The sequence below is a fragment of the Rhea pennata genome, chromosome 24 (genome assembly GCF_028389875.1).
Source record: "Rhea pennata isolate bPtePen1 chromosome 24, bPtePen1.pri, whole genome shotgun sequence".
Classification (NCBI taxonomy): domain Eukaryota; kingdom Metazoa; phylum Chordata; class Aves; order Rheiformes; family Rheidae; genus Rhea; species Rhea pennata.
In genome coordinates this window covers 3,495,013-3,519,307 of record NC_084686.1, presented here as the reverse complement: position 1 = coordinate 3,519,307, position 24,295 = coordinate 3,495,013, and the positions used below count along the sequence as shown (strand labels likewise).

Below are 24,295 nucleotides of genomic sequence, written 5' to 3'. Positions count from 1 at the left end.
TCCACCCCACATGTCCGTGTCACAAGTGACATCAATGTTCCCATTCACAATGCCACTCACCTGTGTAAACCCTAATTTGATTCGCCTTTGTTTGAAAGTCTTAGCAAACTTTTCCAGTTCCTCCAGGTCACTGGGTTCCTCTGATGCTCCTGAAGGAGTTAGGTGCTTTGCCACTTGCAAGTGCTGGGGCACATCCAGGTGGGGTTCGACTGATGAGCTGGGGAGTCCTGAACGGCCCATAGCCTGATAAAAACAACCAAACAAAATGCATAGGAAGTCCCAAGAAGAGAAGAAGAAAACCCACAAAAAGCAAAGTCAGTGTGATGAACAGGGTTGGATTCTGAGTCTCCACAAGCTGGCTGAGCTGATTCTGTGTTCCATGTAGGAAACTCTACCCAAATTTTGCTAGTTGGCAGGGAAAGAAAAAGGGGGTCAGCTACAGGCTGCCTTCATGCTCACACATGGCAGCTGGGGATGGTGCTGGAGAGCATGGTAAATATCACGTAGGTAGGATTGTTGTCCTCCTAGATAGCTTTGTTGATTGAATCCTGTTGCCTGCATGGAAAGCAAGCGGCCAGAACCAGAACATTTTAGTGAGGAAAAAAGCATATATGGCAACTCTTGGATCAAAGAATGGAAACAGAGAGGAGTACTGTGATGGAAAAGCAGAGATAAAACAGTATATCCACCATTCAGATATCAACTTTCAAGTAGTCTGACTACTCAGCCCTTCAAGAGCAGCCTCAGGTGAGGGAGGAAAGAGCCATGTAAAGGGGCAACCTCATTCACTGCCTGGACATGAGCAAGGCATGTTAAACCTCTGAACTCGGATTGCATCTACAGATGGGGGTGAGAGACAGAGGGAAGAACTAGAAGTAGGAGAACTTTTCTTCACGTAAATTTGCCATTGATCTGGGACCCCTTGGTGAACTCTAATGTGGTGCCCAGGTTTCTTTCAGTCCAACTCTTTGCCCAGTCAGGCTGAGTGCAAGTTACCTGTGATGCTAAGCTGGGTCCCGGCTGGGAGAGGAGAAGGCTGCTCTGTTGCTGAGGGAATGAAAGGAGGTTTGGCTGCAAAGCTGAGGAGAGAAAAAGAGATATATTAAATCAGGCCTGCTCTTCCATCAGCACGCAGACGGCTGTGCATCATACTATGCTCTGCACAGGAAAGGCTCAAGGAGCTCTGAATGGAAAATATCAACCAGTCCTTGTTCAAAACAACAGACCTTCGGCCACTACAAATGAGAATGGCTCTGAACTGGGTTATTCTGAGAAATAACCTTTTCATGACTTTTTAACCTGAAAGGTATTACCACAATAATGATATAGGTAAAATATTTCACTGATTCCTACATCTAGCTTATTAACCTGAGGTTGAACTAGGACATAGATATTTTACATAGATGTATAACTTTGCTTTTAGAAAGATGCCAGATAACTAAGAATTTACTGCATCTTTAGTGATGATTCTCCCAGTACTTAATCACTGTAGCTATTAAAAATTTTCATCTTATTTCCAATAAAAGCTTTAACAACTTCAACTTTCAGTCACTTGATTTTATTAAAAATATCCTGATCTTACTGTTAATCTCATGAGCCTATCTGCTCTGCTTTCTATTATACAATTCATTTTGAAGTGTCATTTTGAAGCCATCTGATCCTTTTTCTGCCTTACTATATTTCAAATAAATTGAATTTGTTTTGGAATATATAAACTGACACAAAATTATGAAAGGAAAAAGAGGGTAAATTATAAAATTAACTAATTTTTAACTAATTAATTAATTAATTTACTATTAAAAATAGTATTTATGGAGACTGTGTAATTGCTTAGTTGACAAATTGCCATGTACAAACCTATTTCTCTTCTAGGGAAATACGTTTGTACTTACAGGTTTAGTCCTTAAGGGTTTAGTACTGACCAAAGCATTATAGTTCTATAGAAATTTAGTCAGGTTTTGCAAGTCCATTGCACTTGAAGCCTATAGAATTTAGTGAGGATTTACAACATTTCTTGAAACAGTCAATATATTCTATTGACTGTAATTGACAGTAATAGGAAAATTTATAGAAATTTATGGACTTCTGCTAAAAAAAGGGCGGGGAGGGGAAAGATCATCTCTAGAATTTCCCCCATCCCTCTCTCCTCTCACTCTCTCCCTTTTTAATTTAGATCTGAATGTGCAGGATCCCATTTATTTATTTAGATTGGTGTTTCAATGAGCCTTCTCTAATGCTAGAACAACTTTGAATTTCAAATGCAGGCTGGTAATGAGGTGCACATTTTTAACAGAGAAGGTAATTAATCACTGGAATGACTTGCCTAGGGACGTGGCGGAAGCTCTGTCATTTGGAGTCTTTAAAATCATGATTGAACACCTTTGCAAAAGCTCATCTTTAGTTCAAATGAAAATTATGGACTGGATTCAGGAATCACTAGTTAGACAACTGATGAGACTGAGGCTGTGTTTTTGTAAGATGAAGCCTTCAGCAGCGATAGTTTGGCTGAAAGGATTCCCAGCATCTCCCTGGCTGCCTGTTTCAGTCTTCACACCACAGATTTCTGACTTCCCTTTTCCAAGTGTGCCAGCATTAGCTGTTTGAAGGGCTGCACAATGAATCGGATCAGGGCATAATGAGCCAGACCTGGAACCCACCTGGCTTAAAAGTGGCTTTAAAACATTAAAATCAAACCAAACAGCTATGTAATGTTGGAAAGGCTGGACTCACAACCCTTGGTCAGAAAAATCCATAAACTGATGTACCTGTCGGCCAGAACTCAGAAAAAGCTGAGGATGGATGTACCCATGACAGTTCAGGGACCGTTTCAGGAACATTTCATGCATCTTATTTGTATGAAGAATGTTCCACCTGTATCTATGCCAAACAACCAATTCCACAAAACTGATCGATGCCTTTACTTTCATTCTGTAGTCCCTGTGCATCTACACAGCACACGGCCATTAAAACTTGACAGTCATCTATTCAAATGGAAGCACTCTTGTACAAAGAGCTGGCTACTCTCCAGAATATCCATTCTTTATTAAGTCTGGAAGCAAAAAAGATTTTGTCCAAACAAGTGACCGTTTGTTGGAGGCATTATAACTACCAAAGGAAGTCACTTAGAAAAGAGTATAACTAAAAAAGGAAGTAAGTTCTGTTTTCTAGCATAATGTTTCCTATTACACATGAATAAACAAGGTGTTTAGCAATAGATTATCCTGACCGTGCCAGTTCAAAGAAGCTAAATCCTGGATTATTGTTAAATATATATCAAGTAGTTTCTTGATGCATGACTCAGCACCATTTGGCAGAGAGAAGAGTTTATGTATGTATGTCAATACATAATGGATTTTCCACTGAACTTGCCTAAATTATAGTGCTTTTCTTTCAGAACATATATACCATTGCATTCAAGGTGGAGATATTTTATTGTCTTAATTCTGAATTTTGGTCAGAATTTGGTCAGCAAGACCTTTGTCCCTGAACAAATCAAGGGCATGATCAAAGGACCCAAGTCCCTTTTCATCTATCAAGTTATGAGATCAAGATCTGGTTGTCCTACCACAAGCAGGCATAAAACTTCCTTAAGGGCATGCTTGTGTCTCAGTGGTTTGAGAAATACCATAAGAAATGTTACATGTAAAAACAGAAACATGAGGACTTTCTTTGACATGGGATTCAGTGTTCTCTACCCTCTTATCCTTTTCATGAAGCTGGTTATACTCCATTTCTAAAGTAGTTAAGCCTCTCATCCTCTTCAACCCCATGAATTGGTGTGAGATTTAAGAACAACCACTGGCAGTTTCAAACCTCTTGATTCATTCCCAACCCCAGGTTGCTCCTGGCTAGGTTAGACCTGTTGTTCTGGTGCTAGCACCATTCTTTCCCCTGAGCAGCTGAACTCCTTCCCTGGGTTTACTCTCCCTCTAAAGTACTTAGATCAACTCAACCACTCCTTAGCTGTCTGGAATAAATGAACATAGCGTTAACCTAATGAGGCTGGACCACTGGGCATGCTTCACCCACTCCCAAGGAGCAAGCTCCATGCTGGTTTGCTGAAACCCAGTTGGATACTGTCCTGAATTTCAGAGGTGGATGCCCTACCAGGCCTGCAAAGACTGGCCCCAAGGTGGCACTCTTGACATACATAAGCCACAAATGCCAGGAGCATCTCCGGAGCTGGATCTATCCTGCAGCATCTACTTGAGCAGGAGTTCATCCCAGGTTGAGGAACCAGCATAGGGAGAAGAATGGGGCGGGAGTGTGGAAATGGGTCTGGTAACAGCATAACAGACACAGTAATGCCAGGAAAATTGTAGCAAATCAGATTCAGAGCAACAGCCATGAATAAGGAGGTTCTTGCTAGATGCATATCTACTTATAATGATACCTCTTTCAGCTCTTATTGCTCTTACCTTGTTGCCCTGCTTGGGACTGAGAGAGAAGAAATTGGGGAACTGACTGCATATGACCAGGAAGTAATACAAGCTGCTGCAAGGTGTGAAGAGAGCTCATATCCTATAGGGAAAAGCAAAAGCAACAACAAAGCTCAAAAATGTCTGCTCTTTGCACAGCATTACCTCTCCAATAAAGTTCCCCTACTCCATTCTCTTTAATACCATCCCTGATCCCATTCCCACTTTTCCTTTAAACGCCAATAAACTGTGTATGTGTAATTTGTCCACTGGTGAGCTACAGACCCAGATTACTCCAGAATCAGTTTTCAGCTGTATATATATACATATATATATATGGAGAGCTGGGTGGAGAGGAACCTCAACAAGGGCAAGTGCAGAGTCCTGCACCTAGGGAGGAATAACCCTAGGCACCAGTACAAGCTGGGAGCTGACCTGCTAGAGAGCAGCTCTGCAGAGAAGGACCTGGGAGTGCTGGTGGATGACAAGATGACTGTGAGCCAGCAATGTGCCCTTGTGGCCAAGAAGGCCAATAGTATCCTTGGGTGCATTAGGAAGACTGTTGCCAGCAGGTCGAGGGAGGTGATCCCGTCCCTCTGCTCAGCCCTGGTGAGGCCTCATCTCGAGTACTGGGTCTGGTTCTGGGCTCCCCAGGACAAGAGAGACGTGGAGCTACTGGAGAGAGTCCAGTGTAGGGCTACGAGGATGATCAGAGGGCTGGAGCACCTGCCCTGCGAGGAACGGCTGTGAGAGCTGGGCCTGTTCAGCCTGGGGAAGAGAAGACTGAGGGGGGGATCTTATCAATGTCTACAAGTACCTGAAGGGAGGGTGTTGAGGGGATGGGGACAAGCTCTTTTCAGTTGCCTCATGTGACAGGACAAGAGGCAATGGGCAGAAATTGAAGCACAGGAAGTTCCGCCTGAGCGTGAGGGGGGAATTTCTTCCCTGTGAGAGTGACAGAGCACTGGCACAGGTTGCCCAGAGAGGTTGTGGAGTCTCCTTCTCTGGAGATCTTCAAGGCCTGCCTGGATGCAACCTTGTCTAACATGCTCTAGGTGACCCTGCTGAGCAGGGAGGTTGGACTAGATGATCTTCAGAGGTCCCTTCCAACCTTACTGATTCTATGATTCTATGATATATATATATATATATATATATATCATAGAATATATATGTATATATATATATGTAAATCTGTGCACACACAGACATCAACATGAAGAATTGTCTCATTTCATCTGAAATAAAAAGTTAATCCTTGAAAATGACATTTTTGATGGACTGGCAATCAAGATCTGGTTGTTGGAAATAAGAACAATATCACAGGTTTAGCTCAGTTGGTTAGAGAGTGGTGTTAACAATGCCAGGGTCGCGGGTTCGATCCCTGTACGGGCCACTCGTTTGAGGGTTGGACTAGATGATCTCCAGAGATCCCTTCCAACCTCAGTGATTCTATGATTCTATGGTCATTTGGATCTCAATTTCTTCAAGACAGACTGATTTTAGAGGGCAGAAATTAAACCGAAAAGATGCAGGTGACCTATCTTGCAAGCACTGAGAGACTGCTTTCTGCACAGTGCTGATTTTCCAGTTAGGGGTGTGCTGAGATAGGAAAGAAGCAAGGCCCATTAGCACCTGACTCTCTTCACCAGCAGCAAATGGGCTGCAGTGTACCCAGCCACCATCAAGTGGGTCCTAAATGGCAAGCATATCCAACACCTCTTGCTCTTCACCACGTAGTTGCCGAGAATTCCCCACTCTCAGTTCAGCAGTGCAGGCAATAGGTACTGAGAGACAAGGACTGCCTCCTAGCGCTCTTTCCCTTTACCGGAGATAACAGCCCTGGGTCTTTTGTTGGGGTTAAGGAATAACAGTTTGCATTCACTTGGGATGGACAGCAAAACGCCCCAATTAAACCCACTCTCTTTAGAGCTACTTTTTTTTATGGAGTTCATTACTCAGTTAGATGAGCTCTCTGAGCTTTTCAAGCAGTGTTGTGAAGCCTTGGGGAAGTTCAGCCATCCCTGCACTGTGTAAGGGATCTGAATACTCCATGCCAGAATGAAGGAAGGGATAAATGAGCATCCAAGTCTCACAGGAATTTAACAAGGCTTAGGTGCTAAACTCCAATTTTTTATATATAGTTAAAAAAAAAATCCTACGAGGAACAAATTTCTTCGCTGGTGTAACTCAGCTGAATCTAACAGAGTTAAGGATGGTTCAGATCAAGAGCTAATCTAGCCTAGGATGCTATCTCCAACAATGGCATTAATCAGACATTCAGGAAAGAGGAAGACCATGGCAAGCATATCCAACACCTCCAATTATTTCAGCTCAAGGGATTTCCTGACCATGGTGTGGTTTGCCTACTTAGTAGCCCTCAAAGAAAATCTCTTCCAAGGATGTGTCCAGTCTGCCTCTGAACCTATGTTAAACATTCTTCATCCAGTGGCAAGGCATTACACAAAGTCTACAGGCTGCTGAGGAGTTGTCTGACTTTTTGCAGTACAGATTCACCTTTTCTGATTTAGGGTCCATCATATCCTCAAGTCTCCTTTTGTCACTGTCAAAAGGTTTATTGACTGTAGCAAGTGTCTCTCAAAAACTACCTTTCATCTGGAGATTCATTGACCAGTGCCATTTAGGACTTCTGGATTCCTGGGTTTGCACCATCACTTACCCCTGCTATTTGGCTTCCAGGCATCATTGATGATCCCTGTACAAGATGACCTGACCTAGTGGGGATGGTAGGTTGCAAGGAGTCACTGAGGTCTTCAGTTTTAATCTGAAAAAGAGCAAAAAGTAATGTAGTGTTAGGGAACTGACAGAAAAAAGGAGATATGGGAAGTTGGGACAGTCTTAGAGGGTGGAAGAGAGAGACAACCCTTTTTAGCAAAATGTTAGAGGTCAGGGCTTGCTGAATCCATCTCTGGCTTTGCAGAAAGGCACAGGTCATTTGGGATTTCTGCTGCCTAGGCTATAATACGGGCATATTTTTTCTGCTCTGCCAAACCAAGAGAGAGCCTGCAGTTTGCTCAATTCAAGCATGTTAATTAAAGTTAATTAACCAAGTTCCAGTGACCTAAGAGCTTTTAATTTATGTATGTGAATGCTCTTCTCAGGCAACGCACTGACAATTCCACATTTTGTGGAAAGATAGAATGCAATTCACCTTTATAAATTACTATTTACATCCTGTGGTGGGGTTGATGACCTCTCATTTTGTTCAGTAGGTAAGTGAGGGATATAAGGGAATAGGAAAGGAAAGATCGTGAAGTAAAAGACCTCGAAAGGTAGCATAATATTCCAGACTTGGAAATGAACCACCCCATATTCTCTCAGCTTTTACCAGAAAATTACAAAAAATATGAAAACTAATTAAGTGTACTAATCTGGCAAGGAAAAATCTTTTTCCTTAGCTAGAAGGCTCTGTGGAGAAAAATTTGGTGAACTTTACAGGCATCAGTCCTTTGTCCAATGGCCACTTTGCCCTATTTTAATGTTCAAGAAAGATATCTCTCTACAAAAATCAGGATTTATGAGTCCACATTCTTAAGAGCAACACTTACCCAGAGATCAGAACTAAATCTTTGAATCTAGTTTATTTCATATTCTCCATGTTCATTTTTAACATTGCTGCTATGTAATAAACCTGTTATATCACTTTACACTAGCTAGTGTCTTGATAAAGATGACTGAAACAGGAGAGAGGGGTCAGGAAACCTGTCTGGGAGATTTTAAAAGCTTTTTAATCAGTTCAAGAAAATTCAAGAAACTGAAGAGTTTCTGTTCTCAGATGCCACTCAGGAGACAGAAAGGTCTTATGCATCTCTTCTAACAAGTCTTCTCTAAGAAAGGATCGAAGAAAACAATTTCCAGTCTTAGACTCAACTTATTCTCAAGCCTGAGAATGCCTGGAACAAGGTTTAAATCAGTGGTCCCACACCTAGTCTAAGCCTTTCCAGTGTGAGAAGATGGAACATCTTCAACCAACTGGAAAAAACAGGAAGGCACCAGAATGGACAGGTCTTAAAAATGCTGTCCATGGGCTCAGCATCAGTGACTCTTACTATCTGGACTAAACCTCAGCACCTCCCATCAAATAACTATCAAATAACAGAGTGCAGTATCCCCAGAGAGACCAGTGGCCCTATTTGCTGGTGTTTTGTGGTGCTGGTGTGGAGTTTAGGTCACACAGCCTCCTACCAGCAGAAGGGGACAAGAAATTCACCGATTAGAAATAATCAACCAAGTGAAAGTTATTGGCCAAAGGAGTTTTTATTTCAATTTGAGTAAAGCAAACAAAAGCAAAAGTCTCCACAAAGAGATATATGAAAGAAAGAAAGGGAGCATGAGAGGATCAGAGTTGCCATGCAAGGAGCTGGCCCTGTAAACATTAATCTCTGTGTTGCAGAAGGTGCTGTGCAGACAGAAGAGAATTACAACATCTCCTTTCATTACAGCTACAGCTCTGGACACTGCCGAAACTATTTTTGCAATAATACTAGCTCCTTGCAACAAGACTTATACATGCTATGAATTCCAGTTCTTTCCTACCTTTCACGTTGGTATGATCATCACTCTTAGCTTGATGAAAAAAAATCAGATGGAAAGAACTTCTTGATCACTATCAATGTGGATAGTGTTTAAGTTACTAAATGTTAGATGAACAGCTCAAGAAAAAACACCGTTACGCCTGAGCCATCCAATCACTGCTGACAAATGGTTTCATGCATACTTTTCTTTCCAGGGGTGCATCTAAAAAAAAGTCACCCAAGTCAAAAAGTAAAAATAAATAAATAAATTACCCTTGCTTGCAATTCATGTGTGTCTGCCTCATACAAAGCAGTCATCCAAGTCTAAACAGCCCCCCAAAGAAAAGATAACAGCATCTTAGAGAACAAGCTACTTGATCTCGCCTGAGTTAAGATCCCAATAGCAGCGGAGTGTTGAAGAAGCACGAGCCATTTCCAAACCGAAATCAATTTTTACAGCTGCCAAACAGAATGTTTTGGAAGCGTTCCAGGCTGAAAGGGGTGTGTAGCTAGATCCCAGCATCGCACAAAATGAGAACGAGAGGTGGGTTTGGCAAAGGACTGGTTCCCAATCTAAAAACAACAACATCTCCCATTGCTCCTTCCCCCGTTCCTGGAATTCTCTGGCTTTTGCTTGTGCAGTAGGCAGGAACCTGGATGTTCCCAACAAATCCTTCTCCTCTGCACATTTTTCTTTGGTTTTAGACACAAATATACTTCTCCCTCCTCTTCCTCTCCCCAAGAGGCCTGAAGCTGGCTAATTGTTCATTACTGTGAGTTCAGGATATACCCCAAACCCAACATTTGGGATGGTTAATGCAATTCCTACACTTTCATTTTTTCCCTGGCTAGACCAGCATTATTACCAACTGTATGTTAAAAAACCCAAAACTCACTCCCCCCCCCACCAAACAACACATATTGTGGGTGAGACTGCTTAGTATCATGAGACTACTTTAAAATAATGTAAATTACATATTAATAAAACAAGAGGAAAAGTTGCCTCCCTATTTCTCTGTGCATCTGAGTCACATTTGCAGGCAATTTCTACAAACGCAAGAGAAAATTTTCATTACAGACACCAAACAAGCTGAAACTGTCATAGAATGACCTCACATAGGTATATCATGAGACCCATGATAAAACCCTGCAAGTGAGCAAGAGTGATTTAGTTAACCAAATCCTACTGTCCAGGACCTTGGCTTTCACTCACAGCAGGAGAGAGGCACAGAGCCTATACTGTCAGCTGAAATTCTGCAGGCATCTGCCCCTTGCGCTGCAGGGCAGTCTCCAGGTAGGGTTGGGAGCAGTTTAAAGCTCCTCTTGAGGAGGTAACAGCAGGTGGCGGCACCAGAATGCAAAGCTACGGAGGGCTTCTCCGGGATAGAAAAGGAATCACACTGGCAAATCTCAGGTGGATGTTTCCACAGCCTTAAAATAGGGTTAGCTGCCCCCAAGCAAACAAAGTGAAAAACACTGGAAGGTTGACTGGAGAGGGAAATAGCATCCCTTGCTTCGTTGGCTAGAGCATCTGCTGGGCCTGGCCAGCGATGGATTGTTTCTTATCTATCTCTGGCCTAAAAACAAAAACAAAAAGCAAAACAAACTAAGAAACATATTGAGGGCGATGGAAAATGATCAAAGCTCTTCAGCTTACTTGCGTAACTGATTTGTGGAAGGTGTTTCATAAACATTTCATAAGAAGGAGAATTACGAAGAAAACATCTCCCAACCTGCCTGCAATTACTGCCCAAACTCTTCCTTACCAGTAGGAAGAAAGGGAGGAAAAAAAAGTACATCTGTTTTGTAACTGATCTGTGAACTTTTGGCAAACATTAGGCTCGTGAAAACATCCTGCAGACATATTGCAAAGCTGTGAAAAAACAGCATTACATGAGGAAGTTGGAAAAATTCATGTTAGCAGCTCCTATCTCACCATGTAGAAGGCTATACCCTTCTGAGACAGACCGACTGACTGGCCGACCGACCCACATTTGATCCAATGAACTGGCAGCTGGATGCCATTGGTCGGACAAGACTTTGGCTGCAACCTTCTTGAATCAACTCAGCTCCACTGCCTGGGTTGGCTTTAGGTACTTCGTGAACCGCCTATGTTTAAGAGATCAATGAGCAATTCAAGAAGTAAACCAAGTATCTCCAGCTGAATGGGTCACTACTCACTGGCAATCTAAATTGCTCTTTATTGGCTGTTAGACACCAAAGCTGGCAGCTTGAATACAGCCCCAAGCCACCTCCTTTAGATGAGCTCTTCTGATGTAATGTTAGCATCAATCTGTCATCCTTGTCATCCTCATCAAAGGTGGGACCAATCGACTGATCCAACACCCAACTTGGATGCTTTCTCCAAAGCTCGATAACAGTTTCCCCTACCCTGCCAGAGTGAGGCTATTAAAGCCATGTCAGCCTTTGCCCTTACCAGTTATTACATAGGATCTGTAACTATCCCTGCAAGGATGAACTCTGGGTACAGAAGACAATCATGCTTCTTGTGTAGTTTCTATTTAGATGGTAACTTCTTTGAAACAGATATTTATCTACCATCACATCTGGCTCATCTCACAGTCAGCAACTCACAATTGTTTAAGAATTTGACTTACTCATTTCCCTCCCGGTATGACTCTTTCACTGGATAGAAGAGAATCCAGTGCACAGAGAATTAAGAGGGTCTGAATTAATTTCCCCTCACCAAGAAAGAACAGCAGCGTTCTCACTTGGCTGAAATTGTTCCCAGAGTGCTATTTAACACAACAGGGTTGTCTGAAATTGTCCCAAAGTGATTTGCCTGGAGTCAAGGAAGGAAGTTTTATGATAGAAACAGGCTTCAGAACTGGATCCAAGGCTACTGCAGTTAACTAAGTCTTCCCAACTTCTAGTGAATTCTCTGTGAATTGCCTGCACATCCAGGCACCATAAAATAAAAAAATACACCAATAAGAAATTATAGAATAATAATAATAATGGGCTTGCAATTACTATATCCACATGTACTATCCTGCACGTACAGTAAGGCTTAATAGACATCCAGGAAAAAGGCAGAAACCCCTTATGTCAACACAATGAGGTTCACCTATAAATTTGATATCCTTTTACACTGAGGGGTGGGATTTTCAAAAACTGTCTGGATGACAGAAGTAGAAGTAATCCCACACTGAATGCCAAACAGACTACATCCAGCGCACTGAAAAATTAAAATGTAATCCCTAACCTCAACACACCTGCATCATAGCTTTATGAGCCCTTTGAGTTTATTAGTTGAGGCCTGCTCTGATATGCTTTATCCTCTGAGCTCCAGCCCAGGATGTTAACAGTTGTGCCTCAGCTCCAGCGAGAGTGGGGGTGGCAAATCAAAACTTTAAGTGCAACCGAGCTACATGCTTCACAAAGGAAAACAAACAGAACCACACTCGGCTTTGCAAACATAGGCTTTCTGATACAGCATTCCCCTGGTGTTTTTGCTTTGAAAAATACAACAGAAGAAAGAAAGAAGTCATTTCTCTCTCTAATGTACTGAATGACAAATCTAGAATAACCACATGTAGCCCAACAAGTTTCAAAAGCAGGAGCTGATCAAGAGAGAGAAGAAACAAAAATGGAGGTGTGGAGAACATCTGCTCCAAACGGCTATGCTCATGTTGAGTGAATGCTCAGATAGACACATTCTGACTAAGTGTGGCTCTGCACTGAAGACTGCCATGCCTGTCAGATCCTCACAGAAGCTAGCAAGAGCTTTCATATGGCAATCCATGTTCACAGAGCACAGAATTGGTGAAAAGATACTGAAAAACAACAATTTTCAGTATCTTCAGTGTTACTCTTTGTACTCAAGCATGTGGTACACTCTCTGCCGAGGTCTGTGGACATGCCAAATTGGAAATATTTAAAAAATGAGGAGGAAAAGATGCCATTTTCTTTGACAGATTGGTGAGAACGTCCAAACAAAGCATGAAAAACAATTTCACCACCACAAAGCCTCTGATTTCTCCCACAGCTCCATTGCAGGACTCTCCCTTCCCTAGCCGTCCCCAGCCTGGAGGTCCTGCCCTTCTGCCCCAGCCTTCTCGTATGTTGCAGTACTGCTTCCTGCATCTCTCAATTTCACTTGCCCAACTTCCAAAGCTCTCCAGAACTCCACCTCTGCCTACACCTTTGTGCTTATCTACTCTGCTCCCACCCTGGGCTGCATCCCTGCCCCTTTCCTTATCAATCCGATTTCACGCACAGTAGGCTTCATGGCTTCTCTTATACCTTCTTGCATGCTCGCACAGGTTCCTTGGAGCCTAATCATGTTCCTGTTGAAGTCAGCAGCAAAGCTGCCTTACTGAGCTTTGCTGGGGACAGGATCAGCCCCTTAAATGTTCTCCAAATTCCCAACATGAAGATTTTCCCCTTTCCATGGATCTCTGGGTAGCAGGAGCAGACTAGGCTTGCTCTGTGTTCTCTAAATACCTGGCACTGTCTCCTTGCTGCACAGTACCGATGTTCCTGGGTCAGTCATCCATGAGGAGGCAGAGTAGTGCCTGCCGGCAAGACACAGGAATCGCGGCGCAGGTACCCCTTGGTAGCAAGGCCCTTTCCACCACATCCCACATGGGAAAGGAATTAACTTGGAGTCAGTTGGCTCCCGTGACTGGGGCTGGCTTTCTCCCAGCTCTGCAAGTTTCTTTGATTGGTTCAGGGTAGTTTTGGCATCCATTGCCATGCCCCAGGGGACTGGGACACAAGAAGAGCAGCTAGAGGGTTTGCATTAAACACACGTAAGTAATATAATTTAAAAAGAAAGGGAGAGTGATAGAAAAGGAGTGAGAGAAGATCAACTTTGCTGGAGAATTTTGCATAGTCTTTCATTTCAAGTGGAGGGAATAAAGTCTAGTGATTGAGGGGAAGAGGGAGCTCAAATCCAGTTCTCAGCTTCCACCTCTGGCTCTGGGCAACTTCCATGTGCTGGGGAAGTAGGGCAAGAGGGTTTCTCATTAGGAAAAACCAATGTCTGCTTCCTAAGGGGATGGGCAGCTCTGGTTCAGCCCACTGCTTTCACATGGAGCACCAGCAGATTAGCACCTCTGGGAAGGGAGAAAGTGCACACTGATGTCAGGCTTCCAAAATTAGAGGCCTTGCTTGAAACCCCATCACCTTCACCTTTTTATGCTATGACTTGCCCTTCTGCAAAATGGGTGCAGGGCCCCACCCTTGCTGGGTGGTGCAGGCTTTTGATTGAATTCTTGGAGCTCACCAGATGAAAGGCCTTCAAGAATTCAGAGTTCTCTCCTTATTACCAATGAGCAATTCTCCAGTAGGCAGAGGAGTCATATCCATGCACTGCAGTTCATGAAACTCAGCACATAAAAAAGTGCCGATCACTCAAATAGTGGCTTGGCAGTGACAACCATGCCTTAAGCTGAGTTTTTATCGTGGAAACATTTGTTACATCCCCACAGATAGCTCCACAAAACCAGGGCTTGTCCCCTGCAAGCTCAGAAAACATTTAGCAGAACAACCTAGTTTGAAGAAGAGGTTCCTCTACATATCTGTCATAGGCAAAACAGTGCCATATACAGAGACAGAGGACTTCCTCAAGCCGGATAAATGACAGGAGGCCAGCTGGAGTAAGGAATTTGCATCCGCAAATGTGTCCTCTGGTGAGAGACCTGTCTGTCTCTCCATCATCTTTAAGACAGCTGTGAAACAGCTGGCTCCTGCGCAAGATATATTGCTACTGGACCAAGGCAGCAAGTGTAGGAAATAACTTAGAAATACAGGTTGATCTTTAGAAGCTTTCCTGAAGGAGGAAAGCGGGATTTTTTTCAATGGGCTGCAGTTGGATCTGGAAGAGTAGGTGGAATCCAGTCAACTCAGCAGTGATGCTGGTTTGTTGTCAACTGTTACCGGCTAACATAAAAATAATTCAGTCCATCAATTAGGATAAAAGCTCAAATCCTTCCTCCTACTTTAACCTCCCCCTCCCCTATTACCTACATCACAAACTCACTGATGTTATAGAATTTGTTCCCAGTAATCTTATCTGAGGCCCTCTGTAAGGCTCCAGAAAAAGCTAGCTTGAAAAAGAGGTTTCTCTACGTATCTGTCCTAAGCAAAACAGTGACATATGTAGAAACAGAGGACTTTCCCTCAAGCCAGAGCTTTCTCTGATGCTTTCCCAAAGAGCTGCATTTAAATGAAAAACCAATGCACAAAAACAAATTTATGCAATCAGCCTATCCCTAGGACAGAGCAAGGGAACTTCAGAAGGGAAAGGCCAATGAGGTGTTCAGCTTAGATCCAATGTCAGTCAAGGCAGATATGGACAGCTGGGCCTATTTCCAGTCAGTGAAGGCTCAAGAGATGAAAAGTAGATGCAAGATTTAGGCTGATACCTTGAGGCAAAGCAGAGAAGAAGAGAGAGCGAGATCTGAATTGATCCTGAGGGGAGAAGGAAGTAGGATGTGAACCTCTCCTTGAGAGGAGGGCAAAACAGGACTGCGATGGAAATCTGAGGGGCAAACTGAAGCCTGAGCTACCCACAGGGGAAAGTCAAGCAGGAATAGAAATGACATGGGGAACACATGAGATTAGGGGAGGTGGGAACACAAAATGGAATGAAAAACTATGAGAAAAGAACCCAGAGGGAAGGGAAGCCCTGACTGAGCAAAATTAAATCTGCAAGGAGTTTTGCATCCCAGATATTAATAATAAACTACCTAACGAGTCGGTCCCTTCTTTCCACCTTCAAAAGGATAGAGGGGAGGAAGAACTTGTCTGTGGTTGAGCACAAGACTATGAATCAGAGAATCTGAGTCCGTATCCCAGCTCTACCATGGAGCAAGTCCCAGGATTACAATATGCCTCAGTGTCCACAGGCAACTGTCCTATAAAGTGATTTTGACTGCAATCACAGTGCTCAGCATCTTTGGAAAAAGCCAGGCAGTCAGTCTCTACCTGCTTGATATGTAAGACACGGTTAAACACCTCCCTGCCTTCTGGAGTCACTGGGATGCTAAATTCATTAGCAAAATACCTTCAGACGTGTGGGTGGAAAGTACCAAACAAGGTCAAAGTGTTACTAATGACACTGAAAAATACCACTGGTGATTTTAGATCTCAGGTGCAGTTTGCCCATTTTCCTTTCTTGCATCTTATGTCTACTGACATCAACTAGGAAAACCTGAGACAGTTTTCACTCTCTCCCTCAAAACAACCAGTGAAAACCCCAAGTAAAACTCAAAAATCTAAGTTTCCTTGGACAATGACTCTGTCAGACATGAACAGGGCTGGGAGATGACCTGGGGGCTAACCAGCTCCTGAGGGAGCCTCCCCTTTGGCACTACTTGCAGGAGGCAGGGGATCCTAACATGCAGGATCCTTCACTCAGATTGAGAAAGGAGAAATTTTTCAGAAGCCCTAGCCTCTCACTGCTCTTTTGGGAAACAATAGCAGACACACTCAATTGGCCAGAAAATCTATGCACTTCCTACTGACATGGAGTCTTCAGCAGCTCAATTATTTACTGCTGACTGAGCGCTGGAACAGAGGAGTTTTGAAATGTGTCCCTTACAATCATATGCAACAGTTAGAAAGGCAATGTGCAGGTCCTGATGTGCACATTTAAGCATTGAGTTAATGTGTGTGTGAAATACCAGGCCACTTCTAACACAAACTGTGTTTCTCTGTTTTACTCTGTACACTTTCCTTTATTCTCTGAAGATCTTTCCTGCACCCGCAATACACCTCCAAGTCACCTCCTTTTCCCAGCTGAAGCTTCCCCCAAACCTATTTCTGGAAGGCTTGTAGGAAAGGGATACATCCTTATGACGTCCCTTGATGTGTGTGAAAGAAAATAAAGTGATAGGAGTAAAGAACCCACTGGAAAATTCAAGTTGTACTCAGTACTGGGCTGCTCAAGCACACTAATGCTCTGCTTGTCTGTCTTAAATACTGCAAGGTCTCACAGCAGGATCACATTTATATTGGTACAAATATCAAACCTGTCATTATCATTAAGCAAATGACAGCCTGTCTGCTGGATTTACCTTTTGCTGGAACAAAACTTCATGTCATACTTGCATACAGAGCATGCACAAACACTTCCAAGCCTTTCCTGCACTGGTCATGAAGAACCTTTTAGCCTTACATCAAAATGGGCTTATTCCCTCCTAGCACTACCATGCAGCTCAGTGCTTGAGAGCATGCAGGGGCTTGGAGAAGACCTCTCATTCCCTCCTCTGGAAGGAGAGGAGACCTAAGCCTTCATTCTACCTGGCACTCAGAGACTGCCTTGCTCTAAGGACTAACAGATGACAATCCTACACAACATTTTCCTCATGGTAAATAAATCAATGGTTCAGAATCTGAGTCTTTTCCTACTCTAGCTGTGGATCAATGCATAAGCATAGCACTGTATACTGGACTATGCGCCTACCAAGCACACAGCCACTGCTGTCTCCCCAAACCATCAGTCCTCACTCCGTGTGTGTATTCCAGAAAGCAGCAGTACCTCAAGAATTGACTCCAGACAAAAGGTGAATTACCTGGCTCTCTAGAACAGCTTTCTTTAGTGTGATCTATGAAAACAAACAATGCAGTATTTCCTTAAAGGCTCCACACAAAGTATACCCATGGGGAAATAAAACAAACAAGACCTCATAAGACTGTAGCAGCATCACCTGGTGAACATCACCACATTATACCAAGGAAAAGTCCTGATTTTGACATTTTCATTCATACCATTTACAGGCCTCACTTGATTCCCTTTTGTTGCAAGGTTCTGAAGCTGCATTTTCTGAGTTACTCACTTTTCTCCTTGACATGCTCTGGACAGAATCCTAAACCATCAAGAAGCTGATGTCCCTATCCAGGTTGCCAGTACTGAAGGTGAAAGTTTATTACTGTCTCTTTGCATTTCCCTTGATATAAACAGGAAACAACTGGCATTAGACTCGCTAAATAAAAAGCCAAACCAGATAGGCAAGGCAGAAGATGCTTCTTTTTCCATACACACCCTTTCCCCCTCATTCACATACAAATTACTCTTGCATCCAGGTGGGAGGAGAGTTTGAAGAGGGGAGAGGGGAAGAAGTGTTTGCCAAATAGGTTGAGGGATCAGAAGGCAGCTTTCTCATAAAGAACAGGGCTGACCCACAAACTGCAAGAAAACCTCAAACTCCACAAGAGTTTCCCTCCCCCCTGTTTTCAAGGTGAGAGCAGCTGCAGTAGGGAATTGGTAGGCAAGTAAGGGGTCTAACCAGGTCACTCCACCCTTCTCTTCCTGCCTGGAGCGTAACATGGGAGGTAAGCAGACCTGAAATGTAGGCCATCTACAAAGACTGGGAGAGAGGCTTAAATGATGTGAGATTTATGATCTTCAAAGTGATTAGCACCCAGCACTCCAAATAAAGTCAAAAAGAGCTCAGCAGCTTTTGCATTCAGTCACCAGTTTGGTTTCAAACTGTGCTTCTCTGGCTTCGGTTTGAGAACTTGAACAGCAAGGTAACAAAAAAAGAAAAAAACCCCAAACCCCAAGCCAAAATTAAAAACCTGTCAACCTCCACCCCTAATGAAGAAGCTCAGCTCCTGATTTTACGTGAAAACATTTTGATATTTACATATCTCTGCTCTTCCTTCTTCTTGTCATTTCAAATGTATTTGCTGAACTGAAGATAAATTCACCAATAGCTGAGGTCAGCCGGAAACCTGAGTGCATCATCTGCATGCATTTGGGCTTATTATCATTTAAATAATACTACTAATAATAATAATACAAGTAAACACATGGGCTAGCCAAGAGAGGGAGACAAAGAGCCACGCTCCCTTCAGGCCTGTTTACATGTACCTATGTCCACTCACATGAAGCTGTTATAACCCCACCACTGACATCACCATAAGACACTTTCTGTGGACACTACTGATGTTCTGGGGAATCAGCACAGCTTTAAAAAAACTATTAAAATGTGCTTGCTCCCAGACTTCTGCTTTTTAAACCTTGATCAGTTCCCAGTCAGATTTGCTATGCAGCTACATGTATAGATAGATGTGTTGGCATAAACAAAAGGAACTTACCACAGTGGAAAGAGAAAAACAAGAGGGGGAAGTGAATGTGGCAAAAGACTATCATAAAAGCCCAGTCTCTGTGGGAGGAGGACATCTCTATCAAGCAGACTCTGGCTGAAATCCTATAGACTTCAAGGCTATCTGTCCCCAAAAGTTTACCAGCATCCTCTCATTCAGTGGCATGCAGAGGACGAGGATCTTAGCGATAACGAGTCAAATCATCAGCTGATTAAAGCAGCACTGCTTCACTAGTCAATAATGTTTCCTTGATTGACCTCAGCCGAGGATCCAGTTCTAACATCTTTGTGGTGTTGCCATAGGAAAAGTTTGCAACATGTAGCAATCGCATATGTTCATAGCTTATTTCTATGTATCTTGAGGGAATTTTCTTTTATCACTAGTTATGAGCAGATTGGATTCTTCTCCTGGCATGCAGAAAGCCTGTGCTTTGAGCTCTGCAATCCACAGAGCTGGAGACACAAGACTTTTTGTTTTCAGCTGGGTTTTCCAAAAACCTGGAAGATGGCTGAGCATGTTAAGACATCTTGGATAGGAAGTTACGACCCACCCAAAAGCAGAGCAGCCAAACCAAACAAACAAACAGGAGCCTGCTGACATCTGTCAGACAAAGAGCCACCAAGGCAAACTTGGAGGACAGAAAAGTCACAGGGAGAGGCTTCAGCTGCCCACCTGCTGTCAGCAGGAAGCCTTTGCAAAGGATCACAACCCTTGAACCCGAGGAAAGTAAAACTGGAAGCAGGAAGGCTGCTGAACTGTTAAGAGTGCGAACATCTGCTTTAAACACTGGTGCTTGCCCATGGAGTTACAGCCCTCTTTGCTTTCCTCGCTCTAGCTCCTTGGCCATACCCCAGAGCCCTGTGGCAGGTCAGCTGGCTAGCACTCTGGGCATCCCCCTTCTGTTTACAAGGTCTCAGTCCAACACCACCGATGGCCACAGCAACCCTTAGTCCAGGGCTCAGAACATTTTCTCATGCTTCTGCATAGACTCAAGATCAATACTCTCTGGAGTACACTAGCCTCCTCCTGCAATTCTGGTTTAAGCTCCAAAAACATCCAGGCAGTTAGTAAGATAGGAACTGCTTTTAGCTGCAAAAAGTAGAGGAGGATAGAGACCAGCTAACACAGCAAAGACAGCAGTTCTTCAGATTATTCATTTGTAACTGGGGCTATGCTCCCCTTGTTTTCAGAAACACTTGCATTTATCTACTGTCCCTTTCCCCACTGTCTTGCAAAGAGGAATCTGCCGTTGCAGGCAGGCCTGGTCTTGACCCAGGCACTCCAAGACCTCAAACCACCTCATCTTCAGTCCTTGCTGATACTCCTGTGAGTCAGCCTTGTGCTCTCAGTCTTGCATACTGCAGTGCTTTCAGTGCCAGTGTCACATGCAGTAGAAATGCATGGAGCTTTGGGGTGAGATTTGCATGTTCCGCAGTGTAACTGAGGTCCCTTTTAAAATTAAAAAGCCAGAAAAAGCCTCCAGCAAATGGTGATTTATTAAAGAAACTATAATCAGCCAAACATCAAGGAAATAGGAAGGCCTGGAAACCAGAAGTACAATGTGTCATTCTGTCCCATAGGGGGAATTGTGAAGGACTTATGTGGTCTATTTAACGGTAGCTTATTACCTAACACTTTATCTCCTAGCAGTAGCTCCTCGGGACTCATCAAGACAAGGAATTAAAACACTGTAACTCAAGAAAGCAGAAGGATACCTGGTAACCCAGGGAGACTCTTACCTGCCTGTTAAATTCCAGCCCATTCTGCTCATTTCCTACAACGAAACAAACAGAAAGAGATCTCAGTATTAATGACAGTCGTCATCGATCTAGACTCTACAGAACTCAGGACAACATAACTGAAGACATGCTGCTAGCCCAGCTAAGCTTACTGTAAGAGTATGGAAAAGAGCAGGAAGGTGAAAGCAACGTGAATGCAGTAATGGATGCACAAAGGCAGCTTTTGCAACCTTTCGTGATACCAGCTCTTTGCAGAAATAAACAGAACTACTTCTGCCTAGAGATACTTGGCCAAGGAGCAAGGGTGGGGGAGAGCTTAACTGATTGGAAGGGAGATACCAGTGGAGGTAAGCTGGAGGACGTTACAAACCTCCACAGAAATCCAGGAGCAAGGTGTTATACGTAAAGCAAAAGCTAACCGTGCGAGAGGCTAGTGAGAAGGTGGCCGAGGCTGTTAACCAGGGAGCTTCAGGTACCCTTGTGGCACCGAGTAACTCTGGGATATCTCAAGGAACAGAGGGTGCCGTGGGGTTGTGCTAAAGAGGCGTCTCCTTGATTCCAAAAGAGATTGGCAGACACAGGGGGAAAATCAGACAGGTTTCAGCCTGAAGGTACCTCACAGGTCCTCACTCATTCCCCTTTGATGATAAACACTTCCCCCCCCCCCATCACACCTGCCAAATTCATCAAGAACATCACAGAGGAAAGGCTATATAGTACAGATATGAATGTTTTAAGGGATTCCACGAAGCCTTTTTAGTTGCAAAGGCAACCCCAAGAAACCCCTTCTCTTCCCTTTGCAATACATTCCCTAAGTCATTCTCCTCCAGCCCAACTGAATTTGTGGTAAATAATCTTAAATTGTTCATATCCCCCGGCACAAACCCCTGAGGCCTCCTCCTCCTGTTTCTTCCAGTATAACGTTTCTCATAAAGCATAGCCCATGCCTTGTGATCTGATCAAGCTTCAACACATCATGTTTTTCACGAGCTCAATTCTCTCTCTTGCAAAAAGTCGGGAAGGGGGTAAGACAGGCTGTGCAGGCAGAAGTACAGACCCAACTCTTCCACTGACGTGCTTTTGACTGAACAAGCCTCTACCCTAATTTAGTGCACAGCTTTTCTGCTTGCAACATACACCTAATATTCCCAGGTGAATCAGTATGTTTCTCTGAGATCTTCAGCAGCAGTGTGCTTGGTACAATTATTCATAGATGGCAAAATACCTGTAGAGTCAGTATAAGAAAACCTCTTAACAATTTCATGGCACTTTGTCCTCTGTTATCTAGACACTTTTCTTAAGATTTTATCTGCCACATGCTAATAGCTTGACGATGGAAACTAAAGTGCCTTTGTCGCCCTTGTTTGGCAGAGCTGTAGGTCTTTGTTACTGGACAATACCAGGGTGCTACTTCTTAGTGCAAGGTGTTGCTGCTGACCTGCTCTGATGGCTTCGTTGTGCTTCCTCTTTATGCCTTGACATCTCCCTGATTTTTCTCTCATCTCCTGCAACTCAGCCCCAATCCAGCCTTGGATCTTTCCCTCATCCTGCCTGCATTTCTGCTGTGCTAGAACCTGCCCTCACTTCCTGTCTTCCTTCCAACCCGCTTTTCAAAGCTTTTTCTCTTCCCAATCTCAGCTCTTCATCTTCTCCGTTTAATTCCCCACTCCTGCTACAACCTCCAATTTGCCACGTGCTTCCATGCCCCCCATTCCTCTTGCTGTAACAATCCCTGACCACCTCTCTCCAGCTGCTCCTGCCTGAGGAATTTGTTCATTCATTGCGTTCCAACACTAAGCCCCAAGAGCCAACGACTTCATATTTAAATGATGGAAATGCTGATAGTGTTAATAGATGATCACAATCTGTATCAACACACCTGAGCAGGACTGTGTGATGATCTTCAAGGCCTGCTCTTTCTGCCTTTGAAACCCACAGGGGATTGATGTGATATAAAGGCAGTAGCTGAAGGGAAGAAAGGCAAGAAGGAGAGAAGAGGGAAATGAAATTCCTAGTTGCCAGAATAGAACAGGAAATAAAAGGTAATCTGATTTCTTGGAGGAGTTTTGTTCATGTTCAAATGCAACATTTTGTTGAAGCAGGATTCAAAGACCTGGAGGGAAATCCCTAAGTTCCAGTGATGATGGGTCTGAGTCACCCACCATACACCCAACACTTGGAACTCAAGATCCACAGCTGGAACAGCATTTCACTCCATACATCTCTACCATGGCTGGAGCCAAAGTTTCCAAACAGAACTGCCAAAAACAAAGTGGGTTCAAAATACTCAGGTCTAAATTCTTCAACACATTCTTCCTTCCTTTTCTAAGCTTCCTGTCTTTTAATTTTCACTCCTTGCATAATCAAATGCAGATGATGATAGACGCTCATCTTTCATTTTCTCTACTGCTTCTCCTACAAGGCTTGACACAGCTTCCTCAAAGTCCTAAGCTCTATTCTCTTGCACTACCCACCCCAAATCAGGGGATGTCTGAGAACACCTCAGCCAGGTATTTTGTGACAATCGAACATGCTGGAAATATGCATGAGAGACTGACATTAAATAAGTCATATCTTGGGTGTCTAAGTCGAAGCTAATTTCCCCAGGCTGTCTTGGTAGACAAGGAAGAGCAATAGGCACCTCCAGAGGCCATTCATCTGATCTATCTTAGGGTGAGATGAACAGCCCTCTGGAGATGACCGTTTCTCTTCATTGCCTACAAAGGGGCCCAGGGGCAGATGGTTAAGGCTTACATGTTCAGTAGCAAGATATTTAAAATTCACCAAGGTGATTTCTACTCCCAGTGGTTATGTAAATGGGAACTGGATACACAAATCTCTTCAACTTTTCAGCAGGACCAGTGAGTATTTATGCACAGATTGATTTGCAAACAATTCTCATCTTTTTCTATTTCAGTAAAAGCTTGTATGTCAAGTAGAATTAAGATAATTTCAGCTGTAAGCCATGGTTTGAATGTGATAAGGACAACAACTCTCTTCTTCAGTTCAATCAATAACTTTCCTACAAGTATTTTAAAAATAGAATCAGTTTCCTCTCCGTTTCTATCAACATTAAACTCACACCAAAGTAGTCATTTTTCTTCTTAAATGAATGGTTTGTTCAAACAGAAAGGATTTGCACTTAAATTTTTTTTTTTTTTTTTTTTTTTTTTTTTTTTTTTTTTTTTTTAGCTCCAGGAGCTAAAAAGCAAGGCAAGTGTAGGTGGCAGGAGATTCTCAGCTGCTGAAAACTGCCAGTGTTACCAAAAACCAGAACTCCATTAATTTTAGTGGAGCTTCATGCCAGCCAGCTTGCCTCTTGCTATCTTGCTACACCACCCAGACACAATGGGATCTAAACTCTCCAGAGACTGCAGACACAGTCCTCCTCTCCTTAAATTGCATCAAACAAGGGAAGCCCTGGGATTTAAATGGAGAAAGTTTGCTTTGAGCCCCTTGCTCTACACTTCCAGGGAGCTTCCCCCTCAAACAGGCCTTCATTCCCCACATTGTGGAAGTTCTG

General features: G+C 43.4%; 1 protein-coding gene across 1 annotated transcript in view; it reads right to left on the bottom strand.

The window, feature by feature from the left end:
• Positions 1–24,295, bottom strand: part of POU2F3 (POU class 2 homeobox 3) — a 43,574-nt gene that overhangs the window by 6,057 nt on the left and 13,222 nt on the right. Inside the window, exons 4-8 of the mRNA XM_062594639.1 lie at positions 20,773–20,807; positions 7,099–7,203; positions 4,419–4,521; positions 997–1,079; positions 61–243 (exon numbers count right to left, since the gene is read on the bottom strand). Coding sequence (XP_062450623.1) covers positions 61–243; positions 997–1,079; positions 4,419–4,521; positions 7,099–7,203; positions 20,773–20,807 — 509 coding nt within the window. The remainder of the gene's footprint in view (positions 1–60; positions 244–996; positions 1,080–4,418; positions 4,522–7,098; positions 7,204–20,772; positions 20,808–24,295) is intronic.